Source organism: Vigna unguiculata, chromosome 3 (genome assembly GCF_037176805.1).
Source record: "Vigna unguiculata cultivar grain cowpea cultivar isolate G323 ecotype 2 chromosome 3, ASM3717680v1, whole genome shotgun sequence".
Classification (NCBI taxonomy): Eukaryota; Viridiplantae; Streptophyta; class Magnoliopsida; order Fabales; family Fabaceae; genus Vigna; species Vigna unguiculata.
In genome coordinates this window covers 16,698,463-16,712,168 of record NC_140794.1, presented here as the reverse complement: position 1 = coordinate 16,712,168, position 13,706 = coordinate 16,698,463, and the positions used below count along the sequence as shown (strand labels likewise).

Here is a 13,706-nt window from a genome sequence, read left to right as displayed (position 1 = left end):
GGGGAAGTCAAACTGCGGGAACAAATGCACTTCGATTCAAAAGAGGCAACAATATCTTAAATAAAACATTATCACATCACCAATAGAAACAACTTCAATGTTTTGGAATTGAAACCCCATCTTTACATTGCACGATGCATCCATTAGCCCAATGGATGTCAATGGCATTTGAGGGCTTGTTACAGTAAATTTAGACATCATTGAGAAATCAAGTCCATTGACGGTCGACATACATGTTTCTCTACATTAATTTCACAAGATCACTGCAATATGGATTCGACTCAAATTGCTTCTATTGTTTTTCATTTGGTTAGGACGAACCAAAGCATTCGCATCAAAAGCTTGGTTGCAGACATAAAAAGTCGTTACAAATATACTGTGACATATAGAAGAGCATGGAGAAGGAGAAAGCAATTACCATGGAGTATGACGATTGGGACCAATCTTTTAATGAAGTTCCCAGATGGTTACAAGCTGCCTAACACACTAATCCAGGGACAATTTTCCAACTTTCCGGTCCTCTAGTTAATGTTGATGGTGAGGATGCGACATCCACATACATTATGGAGTGTTGCTTCTGGGCATTTGGACCATGCATTGAAGGTTTTAAGTATTGTAAACCTGTTGTTCAAGTGGATGAAACATTTTTAACAGGTAGATATCATGCCACATTGCTAACTGCAATTGCTCAGGATGGAAATAGAAACATATTTCCTTTGGCATTTGCAATAGTAGAAGGTGAGACAAAAGAGGCATTGATTTGGTTTTTTCAACTACTACAAGAGCATGTAACTCCTCAACCAAATCTATGCCTAATTACTAATGGAGGCAAGGGCATTTTGTCAGCCTTACGCTCGGAAAAAGTTGACTAGGAATCAGGCAATCTTCACTCTGTCTATTGCATACGTTATCTAGCTTCCAACTTCAACAATAGGTTCAAAAATGCAGATCTGAAGAAAGATTTCCTTAACTTGGTTACTACATTTTCCTAACCTTACATTCCATATGTAGAAAATTTTTCCTTCAAACTAAATATTATTTCATTTAATTTTTATTTCTTTTTCACAGCTTACGAAGTCAAACAACCTATAGTGCAAGCAAAACTTTCAACTAGGAGGTCCCAATTTCCGCAAGCAATAGCTTGGATTGATAAAATCCCCTTACACAAGTGGTCCCAGGCTTATGATGGGGGCAGAGGTACACCCGCATGACAACAAACTTGGCGGAGTGCATGAACTCTGTGCTTAAGGGGACTTGATCATTATCTATATGTGCACTATTGAAAATAACATTTCAAAACATAAATGTGTGGTTTGTTGAACGTGGCTTGAAGGCAGACTCTATGTTAAGAGCAGGACATCAATATCTAGAAGACGTCACTGCCTTGCTCCAACAAAATCACCAGAAATCCGCATATTGTCATGTTCAATGCTACGATCGAGATAATTCTGAATTCGAGGTGCAAGAGATATCGACCCCCCATCAATATTGACCAAAACTAATCTCATTCACTGTCATATTAAATGATTGGTGGTGTGATTGTGGTCACTTCCAAGCTAGTCGGCTACCGTGTCATCACGTCATAGCTGTTTTTTTTTTTGCTCATATGCCACGTACAAATTATGAGGACTATTGGTCAACATATACAGGTCAACATATACAGGTCCAAATTTCAATTCCACCCTTTTATTATGAGGACTATTGGTCAACATATACAGGTCCAAATTTCAATCCAGACCCACAAACTAGACGTAAGGCTTCCAGACGACCAACAACGACAAGGATCCATAACGAAATGGATCAACCGATTACGGATAAACCCAAAAAATGTTCTTAATCGCATTGAGGGTCATCATAGGGGCCAATGCCCATTTCGCCAATAATTTGTTCACTTTTTAATTTCAATAACTTTACTTTTCAATATTCTATTCTTCTTTCTTGAATGTCAAAATTAACACAAATTTTATGACATTACCATATCTTCTGCGTTCATCCACTATAATTTCATATACTTTATTCTCTGATGGATTACAAAACTCTATAAAATCAATTAAAATTATTATGATTGCTTTTGTGTCCAATTAAAATTTAATGAACTTTTTTTTTTAAAAAAATACGACTGTAATCGATTACAATATCTTTGTAATCGTTTACATTTAATCCAGAAATACTGCAACTCATTCAGTAATCAATTACATTAAGAAGTAATCGATTACAGCTTAGAAAATGTGCCCCCCCTAAACGATTTCAGTTGAAAACGTCCTGCCCCTTACGATTTCATTTTACATATCGCCCACCCCTCACAATTTCTGTCTTTGACTCAAAAACGCCCAAAGGCCTCATGATTTCTTCATGTGAAAACTTATGGGGCCAAGACGATTTACCTAAATTGGTAATTTTTTTAAAACTTGCATATTCTCGTAATTACCTAGTCTGATTTGCCTAGTAGGAAAAAAAAAACCCGAAATACTATATTTAATATTGGATTAAATTAAAATATCTCTTAAACTTGTCGTAATTTGATTGAAAAGTAAACAGATTCTAATGACTTGCGAATTCCATGGGCCTATGTTGTTTCTGTTATGTTCTGGTTAAGACCATAGTTTTTAGGTTAAGTATTTTATATGAAATAAAATAACTTTTTTTTCTTAAATTTAATACATATAAAATCAAATGATATATTTTTTTCAGAAAAGCAAATTATATTTATTAATTTTAATTAGTAAAAGTTATCCCGGAGGGAAGCTAAACTCATTCACATACTTGACTTATATAAAGTCGTATCTACCACCACCAAAAATTTAATTGAATTTTTTCTTCGTATCTATAAAGTCAAATATATAATATCATCAAGAAAAAAACTAATTGAATATTTCTTGGTATAATTCATACAGTCGTAATAATAATATCTATCCCAGAATATCTTAATTTTCTTTTCTTCATCTTATAATTCATAAAAGGTCGTAATATCTGTGGGCAAACGCTAAATTGGTTTTTTCTTCCTCTTGTATGCCATGCTTACCGATTACAATTCTCCGTAGCATTCACAAAATACAGATGAATCCAAATGCCTTTGGTTCAGTTTATTTTATATTTTATTTTTCTAAAGTTTAGAAAAAACTTAAAATTCGATTATTTTATTTAAAAGAAAGATTCCAAACGTATCCGCTGAATTTTCTTTTCATTGTTTACAACAAAATATTAAAATATTTTATTACTGTTTTATTATTTAATATTTTATTAGTATTGTTTATATTCGTTACAAGTCTTAATTTTATTTAGTTTACGGATGTTTGAACATTGTAATACTAGTATATATAATTTTATATATTAAAAATTTTAATCGACATTTTTATTATGATTTTAGTTTATTTATGATATTTTAAATATTATTAAGAGGTAATTATTTTCCAATCTTTAAAATTTTAGGACTCTTTTAATTTTAATTTGAATGTAATTTCTGAAATAAACAAAAATAGCAATTATAACTTTATCACGTCTTTTGCAATTTCTAGAAAATACTGAGAAAACAAAAGTATGAAAAGAAGCGAAAATTATGACACGGTTTCAAGGTCTCTTGTTCTGCTTTGACTGATGCAAAGAAAATTCTGAAACAAAGAACTATTCTCCGCGTCTTATCAACCTATAAATACCACAACTTCCATTTTCATTAACACATCTGAACAAAGTTTAAAACAAACATCTTAGTACCAATTCTTCTCTCTTTGCTGTCTTTAAGATCACCAACATATTCCAACACCATGGTTTTTCCAAAACCAGCTTCTGAGTCTGACCTTTTTCTTCATTCCAATTTTGCATCTCGCTATGTTAGGGACTCTCTTCCCAGGTATATATATATTTTGTTTTCCATCATGCACTCTTCATTTTGTTGTGTTCATTCAGTATCATTATTACGCCTTTGACTTCAATATATATGCTCTTTACTTCGATTTTCTTTCTGGGGAGGTACTTGATCAAGTGTTGTTTTGGTGATGCAGGTTCAGCATGCCTGACGACTCCATGCCTAAGGAGGCTGCCTATCAGAACATTCACGATGAGTTACAGCTTGATGCCATTCCAAAGCTTAATTTGGCTTCCTTCGTGACTACATCCATGGAGGAAGAGTGCAACAAGCTGATCATGGAATCTATCAACAAGAACTACGTGGACATGGACGAATATCCAATCACCACTGATCTTCACGTATGAGCTTATAATCAATCTAATTTCCTTTTCAATCTTCTTCACATTTTGGAATATGAAAGAGCTAATTTCTTCATGTTAGACTCACTACATAATTTTTTTCAATCTCTAACTGGTGTTGAATGGAAACAGAATCGGTGTGTGAACATGATAGCACGTTTGTTCCATGCTGAAATTGGAGAAGATGAGAATGCTATTGGAGCCGGAACAGTTGGCTCATCAGAGGCCATAATGCTGGCAGGGCTGGCATTCAAGAAGAAGTGGCAGAACAAGCGCAAGGCAGAAGGCAAGCCTTATGATAAGCCTAATTTGGTGACTGGCTCCAATGTGCAAGTATGTTGGGAGAAATTTGCGAGATATTTTGAGGTGGAATTGAGGGAAGTGGAGGTGAGAGAAGGATACTACGTTATGGATCCTGCGAAAGCAGTTGAGCTGGTTGATGAGAACACTATTTGTGTGGCTGCAATATTGGGTTCAACTTACAACGGAGAGTTTGAAGATGTGAAGCTCTTGAATGACTTGCTGCTACAAAAGAATAAACAAACTGGGTAAGTAATATTGAATTAAGTAGCTATGATCATCAATTGAAGTGTTACTGATTTGGTATGGTTATGACATGACAGATGGGATACACCAATTCATGTGGATGCTGCAAGTGGTGGTTTCATTGCTCCTTTCCTTTATCCAGAGCTGGAGTGGGATTTCAGGCTGGCATTGGTGAAGAGCATAAATGTGAGTGGACACAAGTATGGTCTTGTTTATGCTGGTATTGGTTGGGTTATTTGGAGGACAAAGGACGACTTACCCGAAGACCTTGTGTTTCATATCAACTACCTTGGAGCTGACCAACCCACCTTCACCCTCAATTTCTCTAAAGGTCCTTCTTTACAACCTTGTGTTCCATATCATTACATGACACCATGTACTTACCTTGTCACATCTTCACTTACAGGTTCTAGTCAGATCATTGCTCAATACTATCAGCTAATTCGTCTTGGCCAAGAGGTGAGTTCATATTTGGATTATGGTGGATGAAGCATTTTGTCTTAGAAGCGTTTGATGAACTTGGATATATATACGCTTACCCGTGTTGTTGAATTAACTGTAGGGTTATCGAAGCATAATGGAGAACTGCAGAGAAAACGCAATGGTGCTGAAGGAAGATTTGGAGAAGAGTGGGCGCTTTAACATACTCTCAAAAGACGATGGTGTTCCTGTGGTGGCATTTTCTCTGAAAGACCGAAGGCAATACGATGAGTACAAGATATCAGAGATGCTGCGGCGCCATGGTTGGATCGTGCCAGCTTATCCAATGCCACCTGCTGCTCAGCACATAAATGTTCTCCGTGTGGTGATCAGGGCTGAGTTTTCACGCACCCTTGCTGAGCGCCTTGCGTTTGACATACACAATGTGCTGCATGAGCTTGAAAAGGTGCATCCACCCACAAAGACCAATAACACTGAGGAAGTGAACAAGTCCTTGGTTGATTCCGAGGTCAAGAAAACTGCAATGGATACACAGAAGGAAATCATTGCTCAAGAATCCAACAAACGTCAGAAAATCATGGCTTCCTAGTTAGGGAGCTATCTCACTATGCCAACTAAATACGCCACCTCTATTTGTTTTTAACTACATTCAAGATCCGCACCGTTAACTATATTTCATTTTTCGTTCCAAAATATCATAGTTGATTTGTTTTTTTATATTTCGATGTCGACTGAGATTTGTAATTCAGTATATGTATAATGTAGTTTTTTTTTTGTTGTTAAAATATCCACCTCGTGATTCTTGTTTAAAAGTTTGGCTCTGGTTATTATGAGAAACTCTTCAGGTGCACTCCCTCCGTAACTTACATTCTTGGCGGTGTTGAAAACATTTTTTTAAGGTGTACATTTGCTGTGGTCATGAATAATTACACTTAATGAAATAAAGAGGCAGGAAATTCGTGAGAGACGATAAATGGAAGGAATGACGAACAAGGTAAATAATAAAAGAATTAAGGACTACTACAGCTGACAAACAACAAATTTATAATTCTTATTATGATGAATTTTTTTATTGGGAAATATTTTAGTAAAGCGGTTTTTAATAAATTAAGTGGTATGGGTAAGGGGAAAAAAAAAAGAAGAAAAGAGAGAAAGAGGAGAAAAAATGGAAACGGTTCGATGATGCAGTGATGGTGTGATGACAGTGGTGTAGTGGTGTAGTGGAGTAGTGATGATGAGCATGACAGCAGTGGCGACCAAAGGTAAAGGAAAAGGAGAGGAAGAAGAGGAAGAGGAAGGCGAGAAAGAGGGCAAAAAGGAGAGGAAGAGAAGAGGAGGGAGAAGAACAGAAAGAATAAGAAAAAAAACAGAAAAAGAAGAAAATAAGAAGAAAAAGACTCCATGACGATATTTACACACGAATTATTAGGGCATGGTATTTATCGACAAATATTTATCATATCAACATATTTTTTTCTGTCTACAATTATCAACAAATTTTTTAATTAATTTGTAAAATCTATCAATGAATATTTTATCGATGAATTGTTGGTCAAGTCGGTAATTTGTCGATAAACTCAAATTAGGATCAAATTTTTTCTATTACCAATGAATTTTTTCTATTGATATTTTGTTCTTTTCTAATAATGATCTTGCTTGCACATTGTCATTTTCAATTGCCTTTTGCGTTATGGTCCTTCTTTCCATCGTGGATTAGTGTTGTTTAATTCTTGTTTTTTCAGTATATTTTCTTAATTGTTTTTTAAGTGTAAATTAGATAGAACTTAATGTTATTGTATCTATTAATTTAGAATATACTATGAAAAGTTAGAAAAAATATTGTTAAGCGTGTTGGTATGGAGTCTAACGATGTTTGATCCCAACAAATATTGTTCGATCTTTAAATTTCATCTAGTGAATAATTTATTTATTTTTCACTTTTAAAGATGGTTCATGCGATAAATCATCGTCATTTGTTGTTTTTTTTTTCTTTTCAATTGTATGACGGTAAGGCACTTGTCTATTATTGTTTTTCTTTTCACTTATAACAATGGTATTCAATTGAACTATTGTTATAAGTAAAAAATCAATGACGATTGCAACTTGAGTCAATTATTTATCATTTAGAATGACAAACTTATATCTACCTCTATGTATCATAAATCATAGTTCAAAGTGTTTTTTAAACTTTGTCTAGCACTTAGAACAACACTAGTGTCCCTTCCTTGAATTAAGGTGTCAACCATAGAAAAATAACTTTAGCCTAATTCATGCAAAGGTCATGATCATTCATATGTCAATGAACATGATTTCCCAACCTAACACCCATTTAATCAATTACTGACCATAAGTAAACATATTTGGCCATCAGTTTAATCATTGTTATTGACAATGAAGTCCAAGGATATGAACAAAAATTATGTAATGAAAATAATTAAGGAACATGTTCCATCAAACATTACTCGAAGCAAGTAGAGACTAGGAGGTTTATGACATTTATAAAGATTATGCAAATGATATGCATATTTAACCCACCACACAACATACTTAACCATAATTGTCAATCATTTTAACCAATATATTTTGCAAGCTCAAAACCATTCGTGAAATCAATAAGACTTACCCTAACCAAGGATTCAAGCATAAAAAATACCTTATCCAACATGAGAAAGCTTGTTTCTTCTCACTTCCTTGGATCCTCTTTTAGAAAGTCCAATGGTATCTCATATCTCTTTGGCAATGATCATGGCATAAACTTTGTTAACCTCCTCGTTTGTTAAGACACATAGCAAACTATGCCTAGCCTTTTGCATTCAATTGAAACTTTTATCTTTGATTTTCATTCCAAGTGTTGCCTGGAAGAAACTATCCATTGTCATCAAATGGCGTACAATAACACGAAATAGTTATTCACATCACCTAATTTATGTCTAACCATAAAATAACACATGTAAAAAAAACCATGCTAGCATTTTTGTAAACATGTTTTACGTTGGACCTAAACTGATCAACGTAACCATAATAGGTCTGAGGTAAATTTACATGGGATAAGTGCATCCCTAATGTAAATTTATGTTGAACCTATTATGGTCATATGTAAAAGACATCCTTTACGTTGGATTGGTGTAGGTACGACGTTATCTATTTTAAATTTTAGAGTGAACCTTTTCCTCCTCACTTTTCCTTGCAAAAAAAAGTTGTTGCAACTTAGGTTTTATTATCCGATCGACAAAGGTGTGAGTTGTGGAGTCTGTATATCTGACCAAAATAAGTGGTTTCTTCATCTCTAGTGGTGGTTTTCTCATGAAGTTACTCTTTGTATGATTAGTTTCTCCAATGAGGTTAGTTTGTTACACATTCTTATTGTCACAATGACTATTTTGGGGAACCTAATCATGGTTATTCATAAATGTTCCCTTTGGTTATGTCGAATATGTATTTTATGGTTAATACATATGCGTTATTCGAAATTTGTATGGTTGAATGTCTTAAATTAGTTTATTAATATACATTTTAGTTTTTACATTTTAAAAAGTGATACAAAGTATAGTGAAATTAATTTATTAGTTTATATAAGATTTCTTAGGTTTTTTAATTTTAAATTTAGATGTAGACACTAACAAACCTTAGTTTCCGTTTGAAATTTAGTGTGAATGATTAAACATTATTTGTTTGTATTAAATTTGAATGTGTTAAATTAGTTTATTTATATACATTTTAGTTTTTACATTTTAAAAATTGATAGAAAGTATATTGAAATTAATTTATTAGTTTATATAAGATTTCTTAGGTTTTTTAATTTTAAATTTAGATGTAGACACCGAAGAACCTCAGTTTTCGTTTGAAATTTACTATAAATGATTAAACATTAGTTGTTTGTATTAAATCTTAAATGTCCCATTGGACAGTTTGAAAATAATATTCTTCAAAATTTGTTAATACATGTACATTGTAAGCCTATGCATAAATTTGATAAAATTTTGGTTTGAACCATTTTGTGTTGTTTTCCAAATGCATACTTGATTATGGTCATATGTGACCACTTTCATTTTGTGTACTATGAAAATCAATGCGAAATGTTATCGAACTTTTACCAAATCTATGATGATAAATTTCTTTGTGCCCGTGTTAATGAATTATGGAACTTGTTTTGCCAAATGAGTAGGGTCTTTTCTTATGGGAATTAAAATTATGAAAATGATGGAGTCACTACAACATTTTTGACTTTAGGCAACATTAAATTTGCCCACAGGTATAAAAGTGTTGCTGAAACATGGAAAAGGAAACACTTTTATAAGTGTGGCTTAGTTAGTATCAAAGACAACAGTTTTCTAAGTGTTGATAATTTATACTACATTTATCTAAATGTTGCCATTAAAAAATGTGACATAATATATAAAATTGATTCAAAATAAATTAAAATTTTTTTAATTTTAAATAAAAACTCGTAGAGTCTGAAAATGCCAAAAATTAAAAGTTCCCTCCTATTAAAAACTGAACATTGCGCCAAAACTGAAAACACATATACACTGTGCTAAGACTAAAATGCTCTCCCAAAACTAAAATAAAAAACTACTACTCTCCACCCAAACTTAAAACCCAAAACATTTTTCATTTCCCTCCTTCGAACCTAAGTGCAAAAAACCTAAACCAAATGTCACCCTGTGCCTAGGGATGGCAAAAATACCCGCGCCTGCGGATATCCACGGATAAAATTCGCAGCGGATAGTTACTGCTCACGGGTATTTATTACCCGTGGTAGCGGGTATTTTAATACCCGCTTATAAACGGGTCGGGTACGAGTATCATACTATCCGTACCCGCGGGTACCTGTTACCCGTAAAAAATTAATTAAAAATTAATTTATATTTTATTAAGTTAAAATTTAACTAAAATTAAAATTAACAGTATATTTTATTATGTCAAATTTAATTATTATTAAAATTTAATTATTATTAAAATTTAATTTAATTTATATTTTATTTTTATAATTTATATTAAAAATTTTACAAAATATATTTTTTTTAATATTTGCGGGTATCGAGTATCCACGGGTACCCGCAGGTTTTAAAAATATCCGTGGATATTTTTTAAGCGGATACCCGGCGGGTAAACGGGCGGGTAGGCACTATTTGTAGTTAATTAATACAGGTAAGACCTGAGAAAATTAAATAGTTAATTAAATAATTATTTAATAAATGCAAGTAATAGAAGCCTTTAAGACATTTAATGTATAGTGCTATGACGTGGAAAAGTACTTGCTCAAGTGTTTGAGAGTACTTTAATTATGTGAGAGGACTTGGGTTCGAGTCTTATGTATGTCAATTGTGTGTTATTTTTATTTGTGCATTATTTATTGATATACTTGAATGCTAGACGTGATAATAAAATCCTAAAATTGTAGGAATTATCACAAATATGAATTTGTTGATTTGGTTGTGCATTTGACTTGGCAATTGTTGGGATGTGGGTTCAAACCTTGCTAAGAACAAAATTAATTTTCATTTTGGAAAATTTCTTTTGCATGGTATTGAAGAGACGTAGAAACCCTAGATGTATAGGGAGGGCTAAGAAACAATCAAATAACGATTCATGATAACGTTGTTGGAGTGCGAGAGAAGGCTAAGAGAGCTTTTGGGTTAGAGACACATCAAGAATTCGATTTTTAGAGCAAGGATTCCACGTAAGGGGAGTTGCTTTCATATGTTTCCATTGTAAATAATGTACAGTGTATTGTGCGACTCTTCTTGTATGATAATTTCCCTGGCTTGTGCTGTTTTGCGCAAGTTTCTGGGGTTTCGTCCAGGAACCGCCTGGCGGGTAGGCATATACCGCCAGGCGACGCATTAGTTTTAACTCAGTTTTGGGTTCTGTGGCATGAGCTGCCTGGCGGCGTGACGAAACCACCAGGCGATGTGCGTGGATTGTCACGGGTTTGCTGTGTTTATATGAATTTGATAAATTGCTGAGTTTCCAGTTGATTTCCTATATTTCTGTGATTATATAATGCCATGATAGTCCTATTTTTAGGGTGCTTGCGATCATACTGGGATGTGTACAGGGAGGATTTGTATTGAGGCCAAGAGGTTATTGTAAACCCTGAAGTTAAGGGCGATTAGGAGGGGATTGGAAGTATATGATGCGTAAGGTATAATACTATTGAGAGTGGGTTTAGAAAATCATTTAAGAATGGTTGTATTCTGTTATGACCAGATGTTGGATCAAATTCTGGGAAAAATGGATGTTTGACATAGGTACAAAAATCTGGATTTTTACCCAGGTGCTGATGTACCGTCTGGCGGTATCTAATTGGCCGCCAGGCGATAGTGGCTGTTTGGGGTTGTTTTGTAAGTCTGTTATAGAGGCTACGAGAGAATGGACCAGTGAATGGAATTAGGAGGGAGTCCCTATTGGCTGAATGATAAGGATGAAGAAATAGAGAATTAGCAATGATATAAGTAGTGCATGTATTTGAGAAAGTGTACTTGTGATGCATTGATGTCTTATAGGTACCTTAGTAAGGATAAATAATTTGACATGTGAGTATTGGGGAAGAAGAGTATAACTTAAATTACTAAGTGGGTTATATGGTTCTGTGTTTTGGCAAGACAATCAATAATAGTGGAACAATGAAGGAATATATTGGTTATTGGAGTATAATAAATGGAGAGGATTGGAATTGGGAATAGTGGGGACAAGGAATTATTCTAGTATAAGCTCTATTACGACTAAGATGGTGATTGGAGTTAATTTCGTTTGATTAGTGTAAGTACAATTAGGTGGATCAACCATGTTCTAAGCTTAATTTAGCCATTAAGCGTGTATAGGAAACTTGAGAAATGAATGATGAGAATACGTGGTCCTATGGGTATGAGGGATAGGTAATTGAATTGATGGTGGGATGGTTTGGAAATTCACATGTTCTGAGAAACAAGTGTGCAATGCCATTTTTCGAGTAATCCAGAGTGGAGAATATACCAGTTTCGGGTGTCAAAAAACCAGCAGGAGTGATCTACTGGTATGGCGTCTGGCGGCATGCTGAGGCAGCCAGGTAATAGGACCAATAGGGAAGCCCAGCATCGCGTGGCGCCTGGCGATAGGATGGAACCCACCAGGCGAGAGACCTGTAACAAGGGGTCTGGAAGGGATTGGCGCCTGGTGGTGTTGACTAGACCGCTAGGCGGTCTGGGCATATTTCGCCTGGTGGCGCTTAGGCTGCGCCAAGCGATAATGTTGCTTTTAACGGTTTCTGTGTGTGTTGTTTTAACACAATGATGCGATACTTCGTTCAGGAGATGTTGTGCCATGAGCGGGTAAGTTCATGGATGGTGGTTAACATGTGATGATATGAGCGGGGAGGTTCATATCCAGTTACTCTCGCGTGGGGATAAGAGCGAGGTAGGTTCGTATGTTCTGTGCCCACGCTTGAGAGATGTTGCGTGCGGGGAGGTACGTGGCTGGTGGATCACATGTGTTGGACTACGGGCAGGTAGGTCCGTAGAGGCAGGACCACGAGCTGGCAGGTTCGTGTGAGCATCATATTCCTGAGTTCAAGGCTAACCAATTGTGTGATTTGAAGGCTGAAAAGCCTTGGGGTTTAAGGTCTTGGCCAAGAACTAATTAGGAAGGATAAGATGGGAGTATTATTTATCTTGTTGTTATTATATATGTCTTTTCTTTTTCTATCAACTCACCCTTTCTGTTTGTGATTGGCGGTGATCGTGTGATTCGTTACACGACAGCAGATGCTGATACAAGTGATGCTGAGGATGCTTAAACGACGGAGTGAGGGCTAGTTGGGACTAGAGCTAGAAATTTTTACTATGTTTTTCTTGTTTTATTTGGAACATTGGAACTTGTAATATCGTTTGGTTTAATTCCATTTTGATTTTTTCGCATTGGATATTAAATTTTAAATATTCCCGCGTTTGGGATTAATAATATCGAGACATTTTAAATAAGTATTATTCCTTAGGGATGTTACAGGTATGCCAACACACTTTACTCAGTGCATTGTTTAATGACTTGTTCAATGTGTATTGTTCATACAAGGAAACGAAAGAAATTTGGGATTCGTTGATCCTCAAATGTATTGTTGAAGACGTAGTCAAACAAATATTCATCATAGGAAACTACTACCGCTGGGAGTTGATTGAAGATAAAGACATAAAGACCCAAATCAATGAATATCATAAGTTGCTTGAAGATATCAAAGTAGAGAACATAATCCTTCCTGATGAGTTTGTTTTAGAACTCTTAATCGAGAAACTACTATCATCTTGGACTGACTATAAACAATAGTTGAAACAAAGACACAAGAAGTTGTCGCTTCAAGAGCTCATTATACACATAATAGTCGAAGATACCAATAGGTAGGAATGTGCTACTACAAGGGCCAAAGCATTATCTGCAAAAGCTAAAATTGTAGAAGAAAAACTTGCACCAAAAAGGTACGAGAATAAACCTGATCACAATAAGAAAAGTAATTTTTGAAATTCCTGTCCCAAAGGATCTAA

General features: G+C 34.7%; 1 protein-coding gene across 1 annotated transcript; it reads left to right on the top strand.

The window, feature by feature from the left end:
- The first annotated feature begins 3,690 nt into the window (after positions 1-3,690).
- On the top strand, positions 3,691-6,052 carry LOC114176679 (glutamate decarboxylase 1-like). The gene is made up of 6 exons (XM_028061791.2): positions 3,691-3,847; positions 3,999-4,203; positions 4,336-4,751; positions 4,827-5,080; positions 5,156-5,208; positions 5,312-6,052. Exons 1-6 carry the CDS (start codon positions 3,762-3,764, stop codon positions 5,777-5,779), a joined length of 1,482 nt encoding a protein of 493 aa, XP_027917592.1. The 5' UTR covers positions 3,691-3,761; the 3' UTR covers positions 5,780-6,052.
- Positions 6,053-13,706: the final 7,654 nt, after the last annotated feature.